General features: G+C 47.3%; 1 protein-coding gene across 6 annotated transcripts; it reads left to right on the top strand.

Moving 5' to 3' along the window:
• The first annotated feature begins 116 nt into the window (after nucleotides 1–116).
• Nucleotides 117–21,521, top strand: ENTPD4 (ectonucleoside triphosphate diphosphohydrolase 4). Of its 6 annotated transcripts, XM_062510769.1 has the most exons (13): nucleotides 117–153; nucleotides 1,655–1,762; nucleotides 2,483–2,677; nucleotides 3,640–3,845; nucleotides 4,796–4,946; nucleotides 6,370–6,473; nucleotides 7,702–7,761; nucleotides 8,721–8,875; nucleotides 12,718–12,884; nucleotides 14,173–14,497; nucleotides 16,221–16,336; nucleotides 18,152–18,313; nucleotides 19,057–21,521. In XM_062510769.1, exons 2-13 carry the CDS (start codon nucleotides 1,755–1,757, stop codon nucleotides 19,283–19,285), a joined length of 1,878 nt encoding a protein of 625 aa, XP_062366753.1. In that variant the 5' UTR covers nucleotides 117–153; nucleotides 1,655–1,754; the 3' UTR covers nucleotides 19,286–21,521. The 6 variants fall into 6 exon arrangements, 4 of the variants coding, with proteins under 4 accessions (XP_062366753.1, XP_062366754.1, XP_062366756.1 ...); XR_009934060.1 differs by lacking the exon at nucleotides 117–153 and having other exon boundaries at nucleotides 943–1,762; nucleotides 18,159–18,313; nucleotides 19,057–19,192; XR_009934061.1 differs by lacking the exon at nucleotides 117–153 and having other exon boundaries at nucleotides 943–1,762; nucleotides 16,251–16,336; nucleotides 18,159–18,313; nucleotides 19,057–19,192.
• The last annotated feature ends 924 nt before the right edge of the window (nucleotides 21,522–22,445 follow it).

Genomic DNA, 22,445 nt, shown 5'->3' on the forward strand with positions numbered 1-22,445 from the left:
CACGCCTACTCAACCACGCCCACTTGGTCACGCCCCTTTAGGCCGCACCCCGGGGAATCCCTTCCCGACCTGCGTGACGTCGTGAGATGACGTCACGTCCGGCGGCGCACCCGGAAGTGGCGCGGGGCCGGTTGCCATGGCGCGGCCCGGGAGGTGAAGTGGGGGGGAGAGGGGGTGGGAAACACCGGGACCCGGAATGGGACCGGGAATGGGATCGGGATCGGGACCGGGAATGGGATCGGGATGGGGGAGATCGCCGGGGGCCCAGGGGCTTGGGGGGAGCCGAGCCGGGCCCTGCGGCACCGGGGACGGGCGAGGGCCTGATCCAGCTCGTTCCGCTCCGCGTCCCTTCCCCGTCCTTGCCTCCATCCCGTTCCCTTTATCCCGTTCCCTTTATCCCGTTCCCTTTATCCCGTTCCCCTCATCCCGTTCCCTTTATCCCGTTCCTTTTATCCCTTCCCTTTATCCCGTTCCCTTTATCCCCTTCCTTTTATTCCCTTCCTTTTATCCCCTTCCCTTTATCCCGTTCCCTTTATCCCGTTCCCCTCATCCCGTTCCCTTTTATCCCGTTCCCTTTTATCCCGTTCCCTTTTATCCCGTTCCCTTTTATCCCGTTCCCTTTTATCCCGTTCTCTTTATCCCCTTCCTTTTATCCCCTTCCTTTTATCCCCTTCCCTTTATCCCGTTCCCTTTATCCCGTTCCCTTTTATCCCGTTCCCTTTTATCCCGTTCCTTTTATCCCTTTGCTTTTATCCCCTTCCTTTTATCCCCTTCCTTTTATCCCGTTCTCTTTATCCCGTTCTCTTTATCCCGTTCCCTCATCCCGTTCCTTTTTATCCCGTTCCCTTATCCCGTTCCCTTTATCCCGTTCCCTTTATCCCGTTCCCTTTTATCCCGTTCCCTTTTATCCCTTTGCTTTTATCCCCTTCCTTTTATCCCCTTCCTTTTATCCCGTTCTCTTTATCCCGTTCTCTTTATCCCGTTCCTTTTTATCCCGTTCCCTTATCCCGTTCCCTTTATCCCGTTCCCTTTATCCCGTTCCCTTTATCCCGTTCCCTTTTATCCCGTTCCCTTTTATCCCGTTCCTTTCATCCCGTTCCCTTTATCCCGTTCCCTTTATCCCGTATCCCCTTTATTCCCTGTCCCTCCCGTCCAGGGTGCCACCTCGGGTGGGAAGGAGGGACAGCCCCAGGCTGTGTCCCTGAGATGCAATTCCCGCATTTCTTTGTTTGTTTTGGAATTTTGCCGATGGTTATCGAGGCAGGGGTCAGTGCCTTGTCAGGGATCGCAGAATCCCGGGATGCTTTGGGTGGGAAGGACCTTAAATCCCATCCAGTTCCAGCCCCAAAACCTGCCAGGGTGCTCCAGCCTGGCCTTGGGCACTTCCAGGGATCCAGGAGCAGCCCCAGCTCCTCTGGGAATTCCATCCCAACACCTCCCCACCGCACTCGAGGCGATTCCGTGCTTCCATCACCTCTGTATTCCTGTTTTCCTTTGTATTCCTGCATTCCTTATCCTGCAAAGCCCAGCACTGGCCCCGCACTCGGGTGCAGCCCCGAGGGAAGGGAAGGATCCCGTGCCCCATCCCGGGATCTGCCCTCAGGGATCTCCCCAGGGCTGGGCAGGGAATCAGCTCGGGTGGGTTTTCCCGCAGGAGCAGAGCAGGGATGGCTCAGGGAAGGTCGGATGGTCCCGGTCCCTCCGAGGTCACCGGCTGAGGCTCCAGCAGCTCCCTCTGCTGCCCCGATCCCAAAATGGGCAGGTAAGGATCCCAAAGGAACTGTCAGATCAACCGGGATGACTTTGGAGCGAAGGGCAGGGAATTTAATCACGAATTCCAGCATGGGAAGGGTGTCCTGAGTCTGCTCAATCCAGAACAGAATCCTGGAATGGGTTGGGTTGGAAGGGGCCTTAAGGATCATCCCACCCCTGCCATGGCAGGGACACCTCCCACTGTCCCATCCCCTCCAGCCTGGCCTTGGGCACTCGCAGGGATCCAGGGGCAGCCCCAGCTCCTCTGGGAATTCCATCCCACTATCCCATCCAGCCCTGCCCTCTGGCACTGGGAGCCATTCCCCGTGTCCTGTCCCTCCATCCCTTGTGCCCAGTCCCTCTCCAGCTCTCCTGGAGCCCCTTGAGGATCTGGGGAAGTGCCCTGAGGTGTCCCCAGACCTTCTCTTCTCCAGGATCATCCCCAGATTTCCATTCCTTGAATCCCAAACCAGGCTTTTCTCTCCTTTCTGGCTCTAATTTTCCTGAGACTTTGAAAGCAAGCCAGGAGATGAAAAGGAGCTCCAGCCCCAAATGCAGCAAATCCCTTGGGATCGTTCCATCCCTCTCAGCCCAGGCCACTCCCCGGGATGGGCCAGGAGTGGGAATTCCATCCCATCCCATCCCCTCCCCACCCTCCAGCGAGAATTTTTTCCCGCGTTTAGCTCCAAATCCATCACTGAATGGGCTGATTTCTCCTTTGGAATTGCAGGATCAGCATCTCCTGCCTGCTGCCGGCCTCGTGGCACTTCAGCCTGTCACCCGTGGGGTGTCCCCGGGTCCTCAACACCTCCCTGAGGCAGCTGCTGCTCCTGGGGGCTGCGGCTGCAGCCGGGGCCCTGCTGCTCTGCTCCCTGCTCCTGCTCCGGGGCAAGTACGGCCGGGCCCGCGAGGGGAGCTTCCACAGGTGAGGGAATTCCAGGGGGAGCAGGGAGAGAATTCCGGGGGGAGCAGGGAGAGAATTCCATAGGGAGCAGGGAGAGAATTCCATAGGGAGCAGAGAGAGAATTCTGTGGGGAACAGGGAGAGAATTCCATAGGGAGCAGGGAGAGAATTCCGGGGGGAGCAGGGAGAGAATTCCATAGGGAGCAGGGAGAGAATTCCATAGGGAGCAGGGAGAGAATTCTGTGGGGAACAGGGAGAGAATTCCATAGGGAGCAGGGAGAGAATTCTGTGGGGAACAGGGAGAGAATTCCGTGGGGAACAGGGAGAGAATTCCATAGGGAACAGGGAGAGAATTCCATAGGGAACAGGGAGAGAATTCCATAGGGAGCAGGGAGAGAATTCCATAGGGAGCAGGGAGAGAATTCCATAGGGAACAGGGAGAGAATTCCATAGGGAGCAGGGAGAGAATTCTGGGCGGAACAGGGAGAGAATTCCGTAGGGAACAGGGAGAGAATTCCGTGGGGATTAGGGAGAGAATTCTGGGGGGAGCATGGGGAGAATTCCATGGGGAGCAAGGAGAGAATTCTGGGGGGAGCAGGGAGAGAATTCCATGGGGAACAGGGAGGGAATTCCGTGGGAAACGGGAAGAATTCCATGGGAAGGAATGAAATGGAGTTTCAGGCTGGGAGCGTGGGGAGGGGCTGGGATGGAATTCCCAGAGGATCTGTGGCTGCTCCTGGATCCCTGGAAGTGCCCAAGGAGAGGTTGGAGCACCCTGGGACAGTGGCAGTTTCCCTTGGAGGTGGCATTGGATGGAATTTAAAATCCCACCAAAACTCCCCAAAAATTCAGCTCCAAACACCCAATTTGGACTCAGATTTTGACCAAAACACCCGTAGTGACCCGAACTCCCTGCAGCAATTCCCCTTTGTTTTTTTTTTTTTTTTTGTTTTTTTTTGTTTTGTTTTTTTTTTTTCCCCCCAGGTACCTGGCCAGGGTGACAGACACAGAAGCCACAGACACGAGGAACCCAAACCTGAACTATGGGATCGTGGTGGATTGTGGCAGCAGTGGCTCCAGGGTGTTTGTGTACTGCTGGCCCCGGCACAACGGGAACCCCAAGGACCTGCTGGACATCCAGCAGATGAGGGACAGCAACAGGAAACCCGTGGTGATGAAAATCAAACCAGGTACTGGGGAAAAAAAAAATGGAATTTCTCCATGATTTCCTGTCCTAGCTGTGCTTCCTGCACTCCAGAGTGTCTGGATAAAGGATATTTCCAGCATGGAACAGCTCCAGGGATTTTGGGATTGCTTTGCAGGGAGTTTTGTGGAGGTTAAAGTTTGAAATAGGCAGGAGGGAAACAGGTTTTTCCATGGATAAGGCAGGTGTTGTCCCCATGACCTGCTGGACATGCAGCAGATGAGGGACAGCAAGAGGAAAAGGTGGTGATGAAAATCAAACCAGGTACTGGGAAAAAAAAAATAGAATTTCTTCATGATTTCCTGTCCTAGCTGTGCTTCCTGCACTCCAGAGTGTCTGGATAAAGGATATTTCCATGTTCTGAGTGTGGAACTACTCCGTGGGTTTTTTTGGGATTGGTTTGCAGGGAGTTTAAGTCTGGAATGGGGCAGGAGGGAAAGGTTTTTCCATGGGAGAGCAACAGGGAAAGGTGGTGATGAAAATCAAACCAGGTACTGGGAAAAAAAAAATGGAATTTCTCCATGATTTCCTGTCCTAGCTGTGCTTCCTGCACTCCAGAGTGTCTGGATAAAGGATATTTCCAGCAAGGAATTTCTCCAGGTTTCTTTTGGGGGTTGCTTTGCAGGGAGTTTAAAATAAGGATGAAGGTGACAGCTGAGCATCCTTTAAACCATAAATAAAACTTGAGCTCCAGAAAACTCCCTGCAAACCAATCCCAAAAAAGCCTGGAGAAATTCCATGCTGGAAATACCCTTTATGCAGACCCTTTGGAGTGCAGGAAGCAGAGTTAGGGGAGGAAAACACAAAGAAATCCCATCATTTTTACAGCTGATTTTCCTCTTTGCCTTTGGCTCCTTCATTCCTCTGCTCAGGATTTTCCAGGGAATGCTGCAGCTCTCAAGGAGCTGCTGCACTCCTCCTCCTGTGTTTTCCCAGGAATTTCAGAGTTTGCCAGCTCTCCTGACAAGGTCAGTGATTACATCTCACCCCTGCTGAGCTTCGCTGCCGAGCACGTGCCCCGCTCCAAGCACAAGGAGACTCCTCTGTACATCCTGTGCACTGCAGGCATGAGGATCCTGCCTGAGAGGTGATTCCCTGCTGGATTGTAGTTCTTTTTATCTCCCTTTCCTTTCCTTTCCTTTCCTTTCCTTTCCTTTCCTTTCCTTTCCTTTCCTTTCCTTTCCTTTCCTTTCCTTTCCTTTCCTTTCCTTTCCTTTCCTTTCCTTTCCTTTCCTTTCCTTTCCTTTCCTTTCCTTTCCGTCCCCTTCTCTTTTTCCTTCTCTCTTTTTTCCTTATTTTTCCTTTTCCCTTCTGTTTTTCATTTTCTCATTCCCTTCCCTTCCCTTCCCAAAACTTCCCAAAACTTCCCAAAACTTCCCAAAACTTCCCAAAACTTCCCAAAACTTCCCTTCCCAAAACTTCCCTTCCCAAAACTTCCCTTCCCAAAACTTCCCTTCCCTTCCCTTCCCTTTCCCTTCCCTTCCCTTCCCTTCCCTTCCCTTCCCTTCCCTTCCCTTCCCTTCCCTTCCCTTCCCTTCCCTTCCCTTCCCTTCCCTTCCCTTCCCTTCCCTTCCCTTCCCTTCCCTTCCCTTCCCTTCCCTTCCCTTCCCTTCCCTTCCCTTCCCTTCCCTTCCCTTCCCTTCCCTTCCCTTCCCTTCCCTTCCCTTCCCTTCCCTTCCCTTCCCTTCCCTTCCCTTCCCTTCCCTTCCCTTCCCTTCCCAAAACTTCCCAAAACTTCCCAAAACTTCCCAAAACTTCCCAAAACTTCCCTTCCCAAAACTTCCCAAAACTTCCCTTCCCAAAACTTCCCAAAACTTCCCAAAACTTCCCAAAACTTCCCTCCCACAATCACAATTCCAACCTCCAGACAATATTTCTTCTTCGGACTCACGTCTTTATTAATCCAAATTTAATTACCATTTTTATGTCATTATAATTTCAGTGAGTTCTACAACACTTCCAGATAACAAACTAAAAATGAAGCTCTCTCTGTACAAGACCTTGTAAGGACAAATTGTTCAATTAACAAATTGCACCTCAATTATTTTTATTTTTTAACCCAATAACCAACTGCCCGTGACCCACAATGCAGATTTTTATACCCAATTAATGAAAATCACCCAGACCCATGGAGAAGAAGGTGAAAAAAAAAGACAAAAAAATCCACCCTAAACCCTCCACTTTGCCACCTATATATTATTTTATTCTGACACCTTGAATTCTAAGTTTTCCACCATGTGACATGACACATTCTATTCAAACTCCACGTCCATAATCTCACTTCTGTCAGTCAATTTTGCAATTTTTCAACTTTTTTCTCCACATTCTCAGGTCGTAAAACACAGTTTTATTGTGTCTTGTCAGCACAGAAAGTCTAAAATTCTTCATTTCTGGGATTCCAAAAATTCCCTGGTTTTTTTTTTTTTTTTTTTTTTTTTGGGAATTCCAACACCAATCCTGGCTTATTTTTATTTTTTTTTTAAATTTAATTTTTTTATGGAATTTTGCAGCCAGCAGAAAGCCATCCTGGAGGATTTGCTCACAGACATCCCCGTGCACTTTGATTTCCTCTTCTCTGATTCCCACGCTGAGGTGATTTCTGGGAAGCAGGAAGGTAGGTGAGCCTTAAAAAAAATAGCTGGAAAATATTTAGGAATTCCAAAATTTCTAAATTCTTTGGGGATTTTTTTTTTTTTTTTGCCCTGTTTTTTCAAATCCTGCTTTGCTTGAGAGCTTTTATTCCTCAGGAGAGGAATATTCCTTTATTCCTCTGGAGTGTGGGAAAATTTAATGGAAATTAAATCTGGAAAATGTTTAGGATTTCCTTGAGTGGAATTGAATCTGGAAAATATTTGGGATTTCCTTGAGGGGAATTGAATCTGGAAAATATTTGGGATTTCCTTGAGGGGAATTGAATCTGGAAAATATTTGGGATTTCCTTGAGGGGAATTGAATCTGGAAAATATTTGGGATTTCCTTGAGGGGAATTGAATCTGGAAAATATTTGGGATTTCCTTGAGGGGAATCGAATCTGGAAAATATTTGGGATTTCCTTGAGTGGAATTGAATCTGGAAAATATTTGGGATTTCCTTGAGGGGAATTGAATCTGGAAAATATTTGGGATTTCCTTGAGTGGAATTGAATCTGGAAAATATTTGGGATTTCCTTGAGGGGAATCAAATCTGGAAAATATTTGGGATTTCCTTGAGTGGAATTGAATCTGGAAAATATTTGGGATTTCCTTGAGTGGAATCGAATCTGGAAAATATTTGGGATTTCCAAGGGATGATTTGGGGCATTTTTGTTGCTTTTTCAAATCCTGATTGGCCAAATCTTTGCTGATTATCCCTGAAATTTTAATGGAATTGAATCCATTTCTTCAGGAGGGAGGGGGAAGGATAAATCACAACATTCCTGATGGAATGAACTTTGCAGGATGAGATGATTTTGAAAGCAGAGATATTTTAGTTTATTTTATTTTAGAGAGATTTTTAAATCCCTTTAAAAGTTCATTTCTTTCCTGAATTTTACACATCAGAGTGTTTTTAATTAATTTGATCAGGAATTTTATCATGGCATTGAGCTGGAAGAGGACAAAGCCATCAGAAATTCCTGATTTCTCAGGAATTAATGATTTCCCAGGAATGTTTCACATTTAATATATAAAAAAAAAAGAGCAATAAGAGAGCTTAACTCGCATAATAAAAAAAACCAAAAAATAAATAAAAATATTTCCATTTTCTCTCAAGTCCATAATCCAGCTATTCCTGATAATTCCTGCAATTCCAGACCTGGGTTTTGGGTTTGTTTTTTTGTTTGTTTTTTTTTTCCCCACCTGCAGGAGTCTATGCATGGATTGGGATCAACTTTGTCCTGGGAAGGTTCGAGCACACAGATGATGGTGAGGACCTGGGGGCTCCAGATGTTGGGATGCACTTCCAGATGTTGGGATGCACTTCCAGATGTTGGGATGCACTTCTCCCCATATCCCATTGATTTTTTCCATTGACTTTTCTCTGGATCCCATGGATTTTCCCATGGATTGTTCCCTGTATCTCATGGATTTTCCCCTATATCCCACTGATTTTTCCCTGGATCCCAGTGATTTTTCCCATGGATTTTTCCCTGGATCCCATTGATTTTCCCTGGATCCCAGTGACTTTCCCTGGATCCCAGTGATTTTTCCTGGATCCCATTGGTTTTCCCTGGATCCCAGTGATTTTGCCTGGATCCCAGTGACTTTCCCTGGATCCCATTGATTTTCCCTGGATCCCAGTGATTTTTCCTGAATCCCAGTGATTTTCCCTGGATCCCAGTGATTTTCCCTGGATCCCAGTGACTTTTCCCTGGATCCCAGTGACTTTCCCTGGATCCCAGTGATTTTCCCTGGATCCCATTGGTATTCCCTGGATCCCATTGGTATTCCCTGGATCCCAGTGATTTTCCCCAGTGATTTTCCCTGGATCCCAGTGACTTTCCCTGGATCCCAGTGATTTTCCCTGGATCCCAGTGATTTTCCCTGGATCCCAGTGACTTTTCCCTGGATCCCAGTGATTTTCCCTGGATCCCAGTGATTTTCCCTGGATCCCATTGGTATTCCCTGGATCCCAGTGATTTTCCCTGGATCCCAGTGATTTTCCCTGGATCCCAGTGATTTTCCCCAGTGATTTTCCCTGGATCCCAGTGATTTTCCCCAGTGATTTTCCCTGGATCCCAGTGACTTTCCCTGGATCCCAGTGATTTTCCCTGGATCCCAGTGACTTTCCCTGGATCCCAGTGACTTTCCCTGGATCCCAGTGACTTTCCCTGGATCCCAGTGACTTTCCCTGGATCCCAGTGACTTTCCCCATGTCTCCCCAGAGGAGGAGGCCGTGGTGGAGGTGCAGATCCCAGGGAGCGAGCACCACGATCCCATTTTCCGGAAGAGAACCGTGGGGATCCTGGACATGGGTGGGGTCTCCACTCAGATCGCCTACGAGGTGCCCCCAAGTGTAAGCCTTGCCTCCCCTCTCCAGGTCATTATCCCACATTTCCCTCTTCCCTCTGGAATGATTTTATCTCCTCTTCCCTTCTTTCCCATCCTTTGGAATCCTCCATCCCATCCCATTATCCCATCCCATCATCCCATTATCCCATTATCCCACTATCCCATTATCCCATTATCCCACTATCCCATCCCATTATCCCATCCCATCCCATTATCCCATCCCATCCCATCCCATCCCATCCCATTATCCCATCCCATTATCCCATCCCATCCCATTATCCCATCCCATTATCCCATCCCATCCCATCCCATCCCATCCCATTATCCCATCCCATTATCCCATCCCATCCCATTATCCCATCCCATTATCCCATCCCATCCCATCCCATTATCCCATCCCATCCCATCCCATCCCATCCCATCCCATCCCATTATCCCATCCCATCCCATTATCCCATCCCATTATCCCATCCCATCCCATCCCATCCCATCCCATCCCATCCCATCCCATCCCATTATCCCATCCCATCCCATTATCCCATCCCATTATCCCATCCCATCCCATTATCCCATCCCATCCCATCCCATCCCATTATCCCATCCCATCCCATTATCCCATCCCATCCCATTATCCCATCCCATCCCATCCCATCCCATCCCATCCCATCCCATCCCATCCCATCCCATCCCATCCCATTCCATTCCCAAAAGAGTGACAGTGGCAGAGTGAGGATTCCACCTAAGAATTCCTTTTTTTTTCCTTCATTCCCAATGCTCAGATCCTGCATTAATCCTTCATTTTTTTATATCTTTACGGATAAAATCCCTTAAATTCCAACATTTCTATCCTGATGCTTAAAACCCAAAAATTCCTGGTGGTTCCTATAAAAAAGCTTCCATAAAAATGAATTTTTTCTTTAATTTTTGGGAGAAATGGAATTGACTGTTACAAATGTCAGTCCCAATTGGAACATAAATTAATCAAATTCCACTGAGTTCTGGAGCAATTCCTGAATTCTTCAAGCTGAATTTCCCATGAAATTAATTGGGAATTATCTAAAGGAAAAACAGCATCAAATCCCTGTGTTTGGCTCTGCTCTAATACTGGAAAAATCGAGTTGTTAAATCCTGTGGAATGATGTTTCCCTAATTAATTCCCTAATTCTTCTGCTATAATTAACAGAGGGTGTAAGAAATAATTTAGAATTATTAAAATTTGGACATTTGGTTCCAGAGCAGATCCAGTCAAATATCAGCTGGGAAAATAGGGATGAAAATTCCTGCCTGTGGGATGGCTTTATCTGAGTATAAATGGATATAAAATGGGAATTTTGGTCATGGAATCTGTTGTGGGAATCAGGAATGGGTGGGGGGAAGTCCCAGTCCAAATTTTTCCATGGGAGAAGAAAATTCCAGGTTCCAATTCCTGGGCTTTGCAAGGCCAGGAATCTGAAATTCCAAGATTTTACTGTCCCTGTGAAGAGATCTTTTTCAAAATTATTTGGCAGATTTTCCCAAGGAAAACTCCTTTATTTTGTTATCCCAATTGAACAATCTTGGATTTTACAAATAATATGGGAGAGATAATAATTCCCAAGGAAAACTCCTTTATTTTGTACTCCCTATGAAATAATCTTGGATTTTCCAAATAAAACGGGAAATTATCATTCCCAAGGACAACTCCTTTATTTTGCTCTCCTGGTGGAATAATCTTGGATTTTCCAAATAAAACGGGAAATTATCATTCCCAAGGAAAACTCCTTTATTTTGCTCTCCCTGTGAAGTAATCCTGGTTTTTTTTTTTAACAAAAAATATGGGAGATGATAATTCCTGAGGAAACCTCCTCCAATAATAATCTGGATTATAAAGGGCAGGAAAACATTGGAAAAGCTGCCCAGGGCAGGATGGAGTTTTCATTCCTGAATATCCAAAAAAAAAAGAAAAAGAAAACCATGGATGTGGCTCTTCAGGACTGTTGGACTGGTGATCTCCAAGATCTTTTCCAACCACAACAATTCCATGACTCTGTGCAAATTTTTTTTTTTTGAACTGCAGGAAGCACTGAGAGGAAAGAATAAAGAGATGAGCAAGGGGTGAATTTAAAGGAGTCCAAAACATCCCCCCAGAACTTCATTTTAGGATAGGGATCATCCTGATAGCTCCTGATCCCGACAGCTCCTGATCCCAACAGCTCCTGATCCCGACAGCTCCTGATCCCAACAGCTCCTGATCCCAACAGCTCCTGATCCCAACAGCTCCTGATCCCAACAGCTCCTGATCCCGACAGCTCCTGATCCTGATAGCTCCTGATCCTGATAGCTCCTGATCCCAACAGCTCCTGATCCCAACAGCTCCTGATCCCAACAGCTCCTGATCCCGATAGCTCCTGATCCTGATAGCTCCTGATCCCAACAGCTCCTGATCCTGATAGCTCCTGATCCTGATAGCTCCTGATCCCAACAGCTCCTGATCCCAACAGCTCCTGATCCCAACAGCTCCTGATCCTGATAGCTCCTGATCCTGATAGCTCCTGATCCCGACAGCTCCTGATCCCAACAGCTCCTGATCCCGACAGCTCCTGATCCTGATAGCTCCTGATCCCAACAGCTCCTGATCCCAACAGCTCCTGATCCTGATAGCTCCTGATCCTGATAGCTCCTGATCCCAACAGCTCCTGATCCCAACAGCTCCTGATCCTGATAGCTCCTGATCCCAACAGCTCCTGATCCCAACAGCTCCTGATCCTGATAGCTCCTGATCCTGATAGCTCCTGATCCCAACAGCTCCTGATCCCAACAGCTCCTGATCCTGATAGCTCCTGATCCTGATAGCTCCTGATCCCAACAGCTCCTGATCCTGATAGCTCCTGATCCTGATAGCTCCTGATCCCAACAGCTCCTGATCCCAACAGCTCCTGATCCTGATAGCTCCTGATCCCAACAGCTCCTGATCCCAACAGCTCCTGATCCTGATAGCTCCTGATCCCAACAGCTCCTGATCCCGATAGCTCCTGATCCCAACAGCTCCTGATCCCAACAGCTCCTGATCCTGACAGCTCTTGATCCCGACAGCTCCTGATCCCGACAGCTCCTGATCCTGATAGCTCCTGATCCCGACAGCTCCTGATCCCGATAGCTCCTGATCCCGACAGCTCCTGATCCCGACAGCTCCTGATCCCAACAGCTCCTGATCCCAACAGCTCCTGATCCCGACAGCTCCTGATCCCGATAGCTCCTGATCCCAACAGCTCCTGATCCCGACAGCTCCTGATCCCAACAGCTCCTGATCCCAACAGCTCCTGATCCTGACAGCTCTTGATCCCGACAGCTCCTGATCCCGACAGCTCCTGATCCTGATAGCTCCTGATCCCGACAGCTCCTGATCCCGACAGCTCCTGATCCCAACAGCTCCTGATCCCAACAGCTCCTGATCCCAACAGCTCCTGATCCTGACAGCTCTTGATCCCGACAGCTCCTGATCCCGACAGCTCCTGATCCTGATAGCTCCTGATCCCGACAGCTCCTGATCCCAACAGCTCCTGATCCCAACAGCTCCTGATCCCAACAGCTCCTGATCCCGATAGCTCCTGATCCCGACAGCTCCTGATCCTGATAGCTCCTGATCCCAACAGCTCCTGATCCTGATAGCTCCTGATCCCGATAGCTCCTGATCCCAACAGCTCCTGATCCCAACAGCTCCTGATCCCGATAGCTCCTGATCCCAACAGCTCCTGATCCCAACAGCTCCTGATCCCGACAGCTCCTGATCCCAACAGCTCCTGATCCCGACAGCTCCTGATCCCAACAGCTCCTGATCCTGATAGCTCCTGATCCCAACAGCTCCTGATTTTGCTGCTGGTGTTGCTGCAGGAGGAAGTGGCCAAGAATTTGCTGGCAGAATTTAATTTGGGATGTGATGCCCACCAGACCGAGCACGTGTACCGGGTGTACGTGGCCACGTTCCTGGGGTTCGGAGGGAACGCGGCTCGGAGGAGATACGAGGAGAGCCTGATCTCCAGCAGCCTCCTCAGGAACAGGTACTGGGGATTTCCTGGGAATTCCTCTGGAATTTGGGGCTGCTCCGACCCTGGGAGCGTCCGGGTTGAGCTCGGAGCAGCCCAGGACAGTGGGGAAGGTGGGAACGGTGCTGGATGTGCAGAGAGATCACAGTGTGTGATGGGAAAGGAAATCTGGGAGCTGGGATGGCAGCATGAGGAATCATGGGTTCAGCTGAAATTTAGATTTGATTTATGGAAGGAATTCCTGGCTGTGAGGGTGGGGAGGGAGTGGATGGAATTCCCAGAGGAGCTGTGGCTGTCTCTCCCTGAATTCCTGGAAGTGTCCAAGGCTAGGCTGGAGCTCCCTGGGATCATGGGAGATGTCCCAGCCCATGGCAGGGGTGGCACTGGATACTTTAATTCCTTTCCCACCAACCTAGTGATTAATTTATTAATAATTACAAACAATAATAACAACAACTGACATATTGAACAAAACATCTCAGCTTAAATCGGAATTTCTCCCAATTCCTCATGAAATCCTGAGATTTTCCATCTGGGTCTGGAAAATCCTGACTGATCCCACTGATCCTGCTGAAGCAGTTGGACATTGCTGTTCCTGTTCTGGACATTTCTGAGCTCTGTCCCCTGGACATTCCTGTCCCTGTCCCTGTCCCATCCCCAGGACACTGCTGTCCCTGTCCCTGTCCCCATCCCCAGGACATTTCTGTCCCTGTCCCTGTCCCCATCCCCAGGACATTTCTGTCCCTGTCCCCATCCCCAGGACACTGCTGTCCCTGTCCCTGCCCCATCCCCAGGACATTGCTGTCCCTGTCCCCATCCCCAGGACATTTCTGTCCCTGTCCCCATCCCCAGGACACTGCTGTCCCTGTCCCTGTCCCCATCCCCAGGACATTTCTGTCCCTGCCCCATCCCCAGGACACTGCTGTCCCTGTCCCTGCCCCATCCCCAGGACATTTCTGTCCCTGTCCCCATCCCCAGGACACTGCTGTCCCTGTCCCTGTCCCATCCCCAGGACATTTCTGTCCCTGTCCCCATCCCCAGGACATTTCTGTCCCTGTCCCTGTCCCCATCCCCAGGACACTGCTGTCCCTGTCCCTGTCCCCATCCCCAGGACATTTCTGTCCCTGTCCCTGTCCCCATCCCCAGGACATTGCTGTCCCCATCCCCAGGACACTGCTGTCCCTGTCCCTGTCCCCATCCCCAGGACACTGCTGTCCCTGTCCCTGTCCCCATCCCCAGGACACTGCTGTCCCTGTCCCTGCCCCATCCCCAGCCCGGCTCTGAGCTCTGTCCCTCTCCCCAGGCTGCAGGGCCGGCAGCCCGGGCTCAGCCCGGATTCCCCTCTGGCTGACCCGTGCCTGCCGCGGGACGCTCGGCAGGAGCTGCAGCAGGAGGGGCTGCGGCTGCACCTGCGGGGCACGGGGCACTTCCAGCAGTGCCGGCAGCTGCTGCAGCCGCTGCTCAACAGAACCAACGAGACCCAGAGCTCCCTGAACGGCGTCTTCCAGCCCCCCGTGCACTTCCAGAGCAGCGAATTCTACGGATTCTCCGAGTTCTATTACTGCACCGAGGATGTGCTGAGGATGGGCGGGGATTACAGCGCCACCAAGTTCACCAAAGCTGCGCAGGTGAAAAAAGAAAGGGATCAGTTCCTCATTTAGAGCATCTCTCCACAAGGATTCTGTTCCTAAAGTCCTGCATGCAGCAGAACTTTTCCTTAAGAGATCCCAAATTCCTTAAGAGATCCCAAATTCCTTAAGGGATCCCAATTCACCAAAGCTGCACAGGTGAAAAAAGAAAGGGATCAGTTCCTCATTTAGAGCATCTCTCCACAAGGATTTTATTCCCAAAGTCCTGCAGCAAAACTTTGCCTTAAGAGATCCCAAATTCCTATAGAGATCCCAAATTCCTTAAGGGATCCCAATTCACCAAAGCTGCACAGGTGAAAAAACAAAGGGATCAGTTCCTCATTTAGAGCATCTCTCCACAAGGATTTTGTTGCCAAAGTCCTGCAGCAGAACTTTTCCTTAAGAGATACAGAATTCTGTAAGAAATCACAATTCACTAAAAGCTGTACAGGTGAAAAAAAGGGATCAATTCCTTATTTAGAACATCTCTCCATAAGGATTTTATTTCCAAAGGCCTGCAGTAAAACTTTGCCTAAAGAGATCCGAAATTCTCTAAGAGATCCCAATACTCTTAAGGTGCACAGATTAAACAACTGGGAATATTTCCCTCAATTAAAACATCTCTCCACAAGTATTCTGTTCCAAAAGTCTTGCAGCAAAACCTTGCCTTAAGAGATCCCAAATTCCTAAATTTACTAGAGCTGCACAGGTGGAAAAAAAAAAATTAGATCAGTTCCTCATTTAGAGCATCTCTCCACAAGGATTCTGTTCCTAAAGTCCTGCAGCAAAACTTTTCCTTAAGAGATCCCAAATTCCTAAATTCTCTGAAGCTGCACAGGTGAAAAAAAAAATGGATAAATTCCCTTGTTTAAGACATCTCTCCACAAGGATTTTATTCCCAAAGTCCTGCAGCAAAACTTTTCCTTAAGATAACCTGAATTCTGTAAGAGATCCCAGTTCATTAAAGCTTCACAGATGAAAAAATGGGGATCAATTCCTAATTTAGAGCATCTTTCCACAAGGATTTTATTCCTAAAGTCCTGCAGCAAAACTTTTCCTTAAGAGATCCCAAATTCCTAAATTAAATAAACCTGTACAGGTGGAAAAAAAAAAAAAAAGAATCAATTCCTAATTTAGAGCATCTTTCCACAAGGATTTTATTCCCAAAGTCCTGCAGCAAAACTTTTCCTTAAGAGATCCCAAATTCCTAAATTAAATAAACCTGTACAGGTGGGGAAAAAAAAAAAGAATCAATTCCTAATTTAGAGCATCTTTCCACAAGGATTTTATTCCTAAAGTCCTGCAGCAAAACTTTTCCTTGAGAGATCCCAAATTCCTAAATTAAATAAACCTGTACAGGTGGGAAAAAAAAAAAAAAGAATCAATTCCTAATTTAGAGCATCTTTCCACAAGGATTTTATTCCTAAAGTCCTGCAGCAAAACTTTTCCTTAAGAGATCCCAAATTCCTAAATTAAATAAACCTGTACAGGTGGGAAAAAAAAAAAAAATCAATTCCTAATTTAGAGCATCTTTCCACAAGGATTTTATTCCTAAAGTCCTGCAGCAAAACTTTTCCTTAAGAGATCCCAAATTCCTAAACTCACTAAAGCTGCACAGGTAAAAAAAAAAAAACAAAAAAAAAAAAAAAACCAAAAAAAGAAGAAGAAATTCCCTTCCTTAAGACATCTCTCCTCGAGGATGTTTTTTTTTTTTGCCTTTAAGAAATCCCAGATGTTTTTGGGTTCCCTGCAGGATTATTGCTCCACCAGGTGGTCGGTGCTGCGGGAACGCTTCGAGCGCGGTCTCTACGCCCCCCACGCCGACCTGCACCGCCTCAAGTGAGCAGGGCTGGCCTTGGGCTCAGGGTGGGCTTGGGGTTTGTCCCAAAATTCCTTCTGCACGGCTGACAGGGCCTGTCTGGTTTATTGGATCGCTGGAAGGGGGGAAAAGGAGCTTGGGAAAGGTGTGAGAAGTGGGGGGGATAAAAACCCTTTGGGAAAGGTGGAGAATTCGGTGTTTAGTTGTGCCCCATGGGGTTGCTGGAATGATGAGCTGAGCTTAGCCCGTTCTCCCTGGTTGATCCCAGTGTCCCTGATCCCACTGTCCCTGACCCCACTGTCCCTGATCCCAGTGTCCCTGATCCCACTGTCCCTGATCCCACTGTTCCTGATCCCACTGTTCCTGATCCCAGTGTCCCTGACCCCACTGTCCCTGACCCCACTGTCCCTGATCCCACTGTTCCTGATCCCACAGTCCCTGATCCCACTGTCCCTGATCCCAGTGTCCCTGATCCCACTGTCCCTGATCCCACTGTTCCTGATCCCAGTGTCCCTGATCCCACTGTTCCTGATCCCACTGTTCCTGATCCCACAGTCCCTGATCCCACTGTCCCTGACCCCACTGTCCCTGATCCCAGTGTCCCTGATCCCACTGTCCCTGATCCCACTGTTCCTGATCCCACTGTTCCTGATCCCAGTGTCCCTGACCCCACTGTCCCTGACCCCACTGTCCCTGATCCCACTGTTCCTGATCCCACTGTCCCTGACCCCACTGTTCCTGACCCCACTGTCCCTGATCCCAGTGTCCCTGATCCCAGTGTCCCTGATCCCACTGTTCCTGATCCCAGTGTCCCTGACCCCACTGTCCCTGATCCCACTGTCCCTGATCCCACTGTTCCTGATCCCACTGTCCCTGACCCCACTGTCCCTGACCCCACTGTCCCTGATCCCACTGTTCCTGATCCCACTGTTCCTGACCCCAGTGTCCCTGATCCCACTGTCCCTGATCCCACTGTCCCTGACCCCACTGTCCCTGATCCCAGTGTCCCTGATCCCACTGTCCCTGATCCCACTGTCCCTGGCCAATCCCACTGTCCCCAGCTGTTTTTCCCTACCTGACCCCACTGTCCCTGACCCCACTGTCCCTGACCCCACTGTCCCCAGCTGTTTTCCCCTACCTGACCCCACTGTCCCTGATCCCACTGTCCCTGATCCCACTGTCCCTGACCCCACTGTCCCCAGCTGTTTTTCCCTACCTGATCCCACTGTCCCTGACCCCACTGTCCCCAGATGTTTTTCCCTACCTGATCCCACTGTCCCTGACCCCACTGTTCCTGATCCCACTGTTCCTGATCCCACTGTCCCTGATCCCACTGTTCCTGATCCCACTGTCCCTGACCCCACTGTCCCTGACCCCACTGTCCCTGATCCCAGTGTCCCTGATCCCACTGTCCCTGATCCCACTGTCCCTGGCCAATCCCACTGTCCCCAGCTGTTTTTCCCTACCTGACCCCACTGTCCCTGACCCCACTGTCCCTGACCCCACTGTCCCCAGCTGTTTTTCCCTACCTGACCCCACTGTCCCTGACCCCACTGTCCCTGACCCCACTGTCCCCAGCTGTTTTCCCCTACCTGACCCCACTGTCCCTGATCCCACTGTCCCTGATCCCACTGTCCCTGACCCCACTGTCCCCAGCTGTTTTTCCCTACCTGATCCCACTGTCCCTGACCCCACTGTCCCCAGATGTTTTTCCCTACCTGATCCCACTGTCCCTGACCCCACTGTCCCCAGCTGTTTTCCCCTACCTGATCCCACTGTCCCTGACCCCACTGTCCCCAGATGTTTTCCCCTACCTGATCCCACTGTCTCCCCAGGTTCCAGTGCTTTAAGTCCGCCTGGATGTTCGAGGTTTTCCACCGGGGATTTTCCTTCCCGGAGAGCTACGGGAGCCTGAAGACAGCTCTGCAGGTCTATGACAAGGAGGTGCAGTGGACCCTGGGGGCCATCCTCTACAGAACCCGCTTCCTGCCCCTCAGGTACCCCAGGAACCTGGGAAGAGCCTTTTGGAACGGGAATTTTGGGGATGGGAAGAAGTGGCGATCCATAAATTGTGCTTTTTAAACACTCTCCTCCCCAAACGGGCTTTGATTCCTGCCCTGAGCCAAGCTGGAAGTGAAATTTTGCCTCCAAAGTGTGTCTGATATTTTCCAAGGATATCCTCTAAAAAATCTGGGAAAAAAATGTTTGGGAAGGGGAATTTTGGGGATGGAACGAGCTGATGATCCCTCAAATTGTGTTTTTTAGAGCCTTTTCCCCAGGATGGGCTCTGATTCCTGCCCTGAGCCAAGCTGGAAGTGGAATTTTGCCTCCAAAGTGTGTCTGATATTTTCCAAGGATATCCTCTCAAAAATCTGGGAAAAGAATCTTTGGGAAGGGGAATTTTAGAGATGGAATGAGGTGATGATCCCTCAAATTATGTTTTTTTTCCCAAAATGGGCTCTGATTCCTGCCCTGAGCCAAATTGGAAGCAGAATTTTGCCCCCGAAATCGTGGCTGTTGTCCCTCTGCTCTTTTCCAGAGCTCTCAGAAATCTGGGGAAAGCCTTTGGGATAGGAATTTTGGGGATGGAAAGAGCTGATGATCCCTCAGATTGTGCTTCTTAGAGACTCTTTAAAGCCCCCCAAAACAGACTTTGATTCCCACCCTGTCTGATTCCCACCGAGTTGGAAGCGGAATTTTGCCTCTAAGACGTGACCGTTGTCCCTCTGCTCTTTTCCAGGGACATCCAGCAGGAAAATTTCCGTGGGATTCACACTCATTGGAGGAATTTCTCCTTCGTGTACAACCACTACCTGTTCCTGGCCTGCTTCCTGGTGGTGCTGCTCTCCATCCTGCTCTACCTGCTCCGCCTGCGCCGCATCCACCGCCGGGTGTTCCACAGCAGCTCCTCCCCTTCCCTCTGGATCCAGGAGGGGCTCCCCCCACAGAAAATCCCGGGATCCGTCTGAGATGCAGCCCCAGAAAATCCTGGGATCCATCTGAGATTCAGAGAGAAAATCCCAGGATCCCTCTGAGATTCAAAGAGAAAATCCCAGGATCCATCTGAGATCAAAGAGAAAATCCCAGGATCCATCTGAGATCAAACAGAAAATCCCAGGATCCATCTGAGATCAAACAGAAAATCCCAGGATCCCTTTGAGATTCACATAGAAAATCCTGGGATCCATCTGAGATCAAACAGAAAATCCTGGGATCCCTCTGAGATTCAAAGAGAAAATCCCAGGATCCCTCTGAGATTCACATAGAAAATCCCAGGATCCATCTGAGATTCAGAGAGAAAATCCCAGGATCCATCTGAGATCAAAGAGAAAATCCCAGGATCCATCTGAGATCAAACAGAAAATCCCAGGATCCCTCTGAGATTCAAAGAGAAAATCCCAGGATCCCTCTGAGATTCACATAGAAAATCCCAGGATCCCTCTGAGATTCACATAGAAAATCCTGGGATCCATCTGAGATCAAACAGAAAATCCCAGGATCCCTCTGAGATTCAAAGAGAAAATCCCAGGATCCCTCTGAGATTCACATAGAAAATCCCAGGATCCCTCTGAGATCAAACAGAAAATCCCAGGATCCCTCTGAGATTCAAAGAGAAAATCCCAGGATCCCTCTAAGATTCAAGGAGAAAACCCTGGGATCCATCTGAGATCAAAGAGAAAATCCCTGGATCCCTCTGAGATTCATGGAGAAAATCCCGGGATCCATCTGAGATTAAACAGAAAATCCCAGGATCCCTTTGAGATTCACATAGAAAATCCTGGGATCCATCTGAGATCAAACAGAAAATCCCAGGATCCCTCTGAGATTCAGAGAGAAAATCCCAGGATCCCTCTGAGATTCACATAGAAAATCCTGGGATCCCTCTGAGATTCAAAGAGAAAATCCCAGGATCCCTCTGAGATTCAAAGAGAAAATCCCAGGATCCCTCTGAGATTCAAAGAGAAAATCCCAGGATCCATCTGAGATTCAGAGAGAAAATCCCAGGATCCATCTGAGATCAAACAGAAAATCCCAGGATCCATCTGAGATCAAACAGAAAATCCCAGGATCCCTTTGAGATTCACATAGAAAATCCTGGGATCCATCTGAGATCAAACAGAAAATCCCAGGATCCCTCTGAGATTCAGAGAGAAAATCCCAGGATCCATCTGAGATCAAACAGAAAATCCCAGGATCCCTCTGAGATTCAAAGAGAAAATCCCAGGATCCCTCTGAGATTCAAAGAGAAAATCCCAGGATCCCTCTGAGATTCACATAGAAAATCCCAGGATCCATCTGAGATTCAGAGAGAAAATCCCAGGATCCATCTGAGATCAAACAGAAAATCCTGGGATCCATCTGAGATTAAACAAAATCCCAGGATCCCTCTGAGATTAAACAAAATCCCAGGATCCCTCTGAGATTCTGGGATTGAGGATTCATCCCCTCCACACACACACACACAAAGCTAAAAAAAAGCCATTTTTGCCTCAGGGTTCCTCCCTTTTTTGCCCCTTGGAGAAGCAAGAGTTGGGAGTTCCAGGCAGGCTTGGGAATTCCAGGAGAACGGGGTGCTGAGGGAAAAATGCCAAAAATGACTTTGCTGGGAATGTTGCACTTTGGGGTGTGCAGGAGAGGCTGAAATCCCAGGATGAGCTTGGATTTTCCTTGTTGGATTTTCCAGCATTTCCATCCCTGCTCTCGGTCTGGAGTCTTTAAAGAATGGGAATTCCAAAAACAGGAAAACAAAAAAACAAAAAAAAAACAAACAAACCCCAAACTTTTAGGATATTTTATTGGATTTTTTTTTATTATTATTATTTTTTTTATTTTTCTTTTTTCCTTTCTGGAATCGCTGCTGGGATGAAGGAAAATCCCTCACATCCAATGCTGTGCTTCCATAAAAAAAAAAAAAAAACAAAAAAAAAACCCAAACCTGCTCCCATCATTTCTGCTCCCTCCTTTTTCCTTGGAATTTTCACCTTCCCAGTGGCACCAGGCGCTGCTTTTAATCCCAAATTTCTGTTCCATCATCATGGAGAGACCTCCCAAAAAAACTCCAGGAATGTGAAGGGAACTGGAAAAGCAGAGGAGAACGTGCACAGGGTCTTTCTGAGTCCTCTGGTAATTTATTATTTTATTTAAAACTGTTAATTTTACTTGAAAAGTCAATTTATCCATGATTAAAAGTGGGATTTCTATGAACCTTTTGGGGTGTGGGTGTTTTTATTTGATAATTCTCCAGCTGGAAAAATTCCAAAAGGTGGGGAAAAGGTGGAAAATTGGATGGATTTATTATTGGAGAATTGGGTCCTTTTTTTGGGTTTTTTTTTAAATTGTAATTAATAGAAAAATCTGGATCATTTCATATAGGATATATCATACTATATATATATATATATATATAAAATATATTTTATATATATTAATATAATGCTATAAATATATATTATTCTATTCTATTACACTACATTACATATATAATATATAGAAAATATATTTTTTTTTTCTATGCATGAAAAATGCCCTAAAAGCAAAGGGGAGAAAGGAAAAATTGGTTTAATTTTAAATGGTATAAAGAGAAATGTTATTATTAGAGATTATAAGAAAAAAATGTAGAATTATATTTTAGATTTTTAAAAATATGTATTTTAATTGAAAATGTCTAAATATATATATTATTATATAATACTAAATAAATAATATAGTATATTATTATATATTTTTAAAAATATATATCTATAAAAATCATTTTTTCTATTTGGAAACACCCTAAAAGCAGGCCCAAAAAGGGAAAAGCTAAAATAGGTTTAATTTTAAATGGTATAAAGACAAATTTTATTGTTAGAAACTATAAGAAAAAAAATTTCGAATAATATTTAAGATTTTTAATATATGTTTTAATTGAAAATTTGTATAAATGGTGTATCTTATATATATTTATACATAATATTTTATTATATAATATAGAGATATTTTACATATATAAAATATACATTAAAATATATAATATAGATTTTATATATATATTATACAATATATAGTGTAGATATTTTATATATATTATATAAATTACAATATATAATATAGATTTTATATATATATAATATATATTACAATATGATATAT

This window comes from Cinclus cinclus, chromosome 29 (assembly GCF_963662255.1).
Source record: "Cinclus cinclus chromosome 29, bCinCin1.1, whole genome shotgun sequence".
NCBI classification, from domain to species: Eukaryota; Metazoa; Chordata; class Aves; order Passeriformes; family Cinclidae; genus Cinclus; species Cinclus cinclus.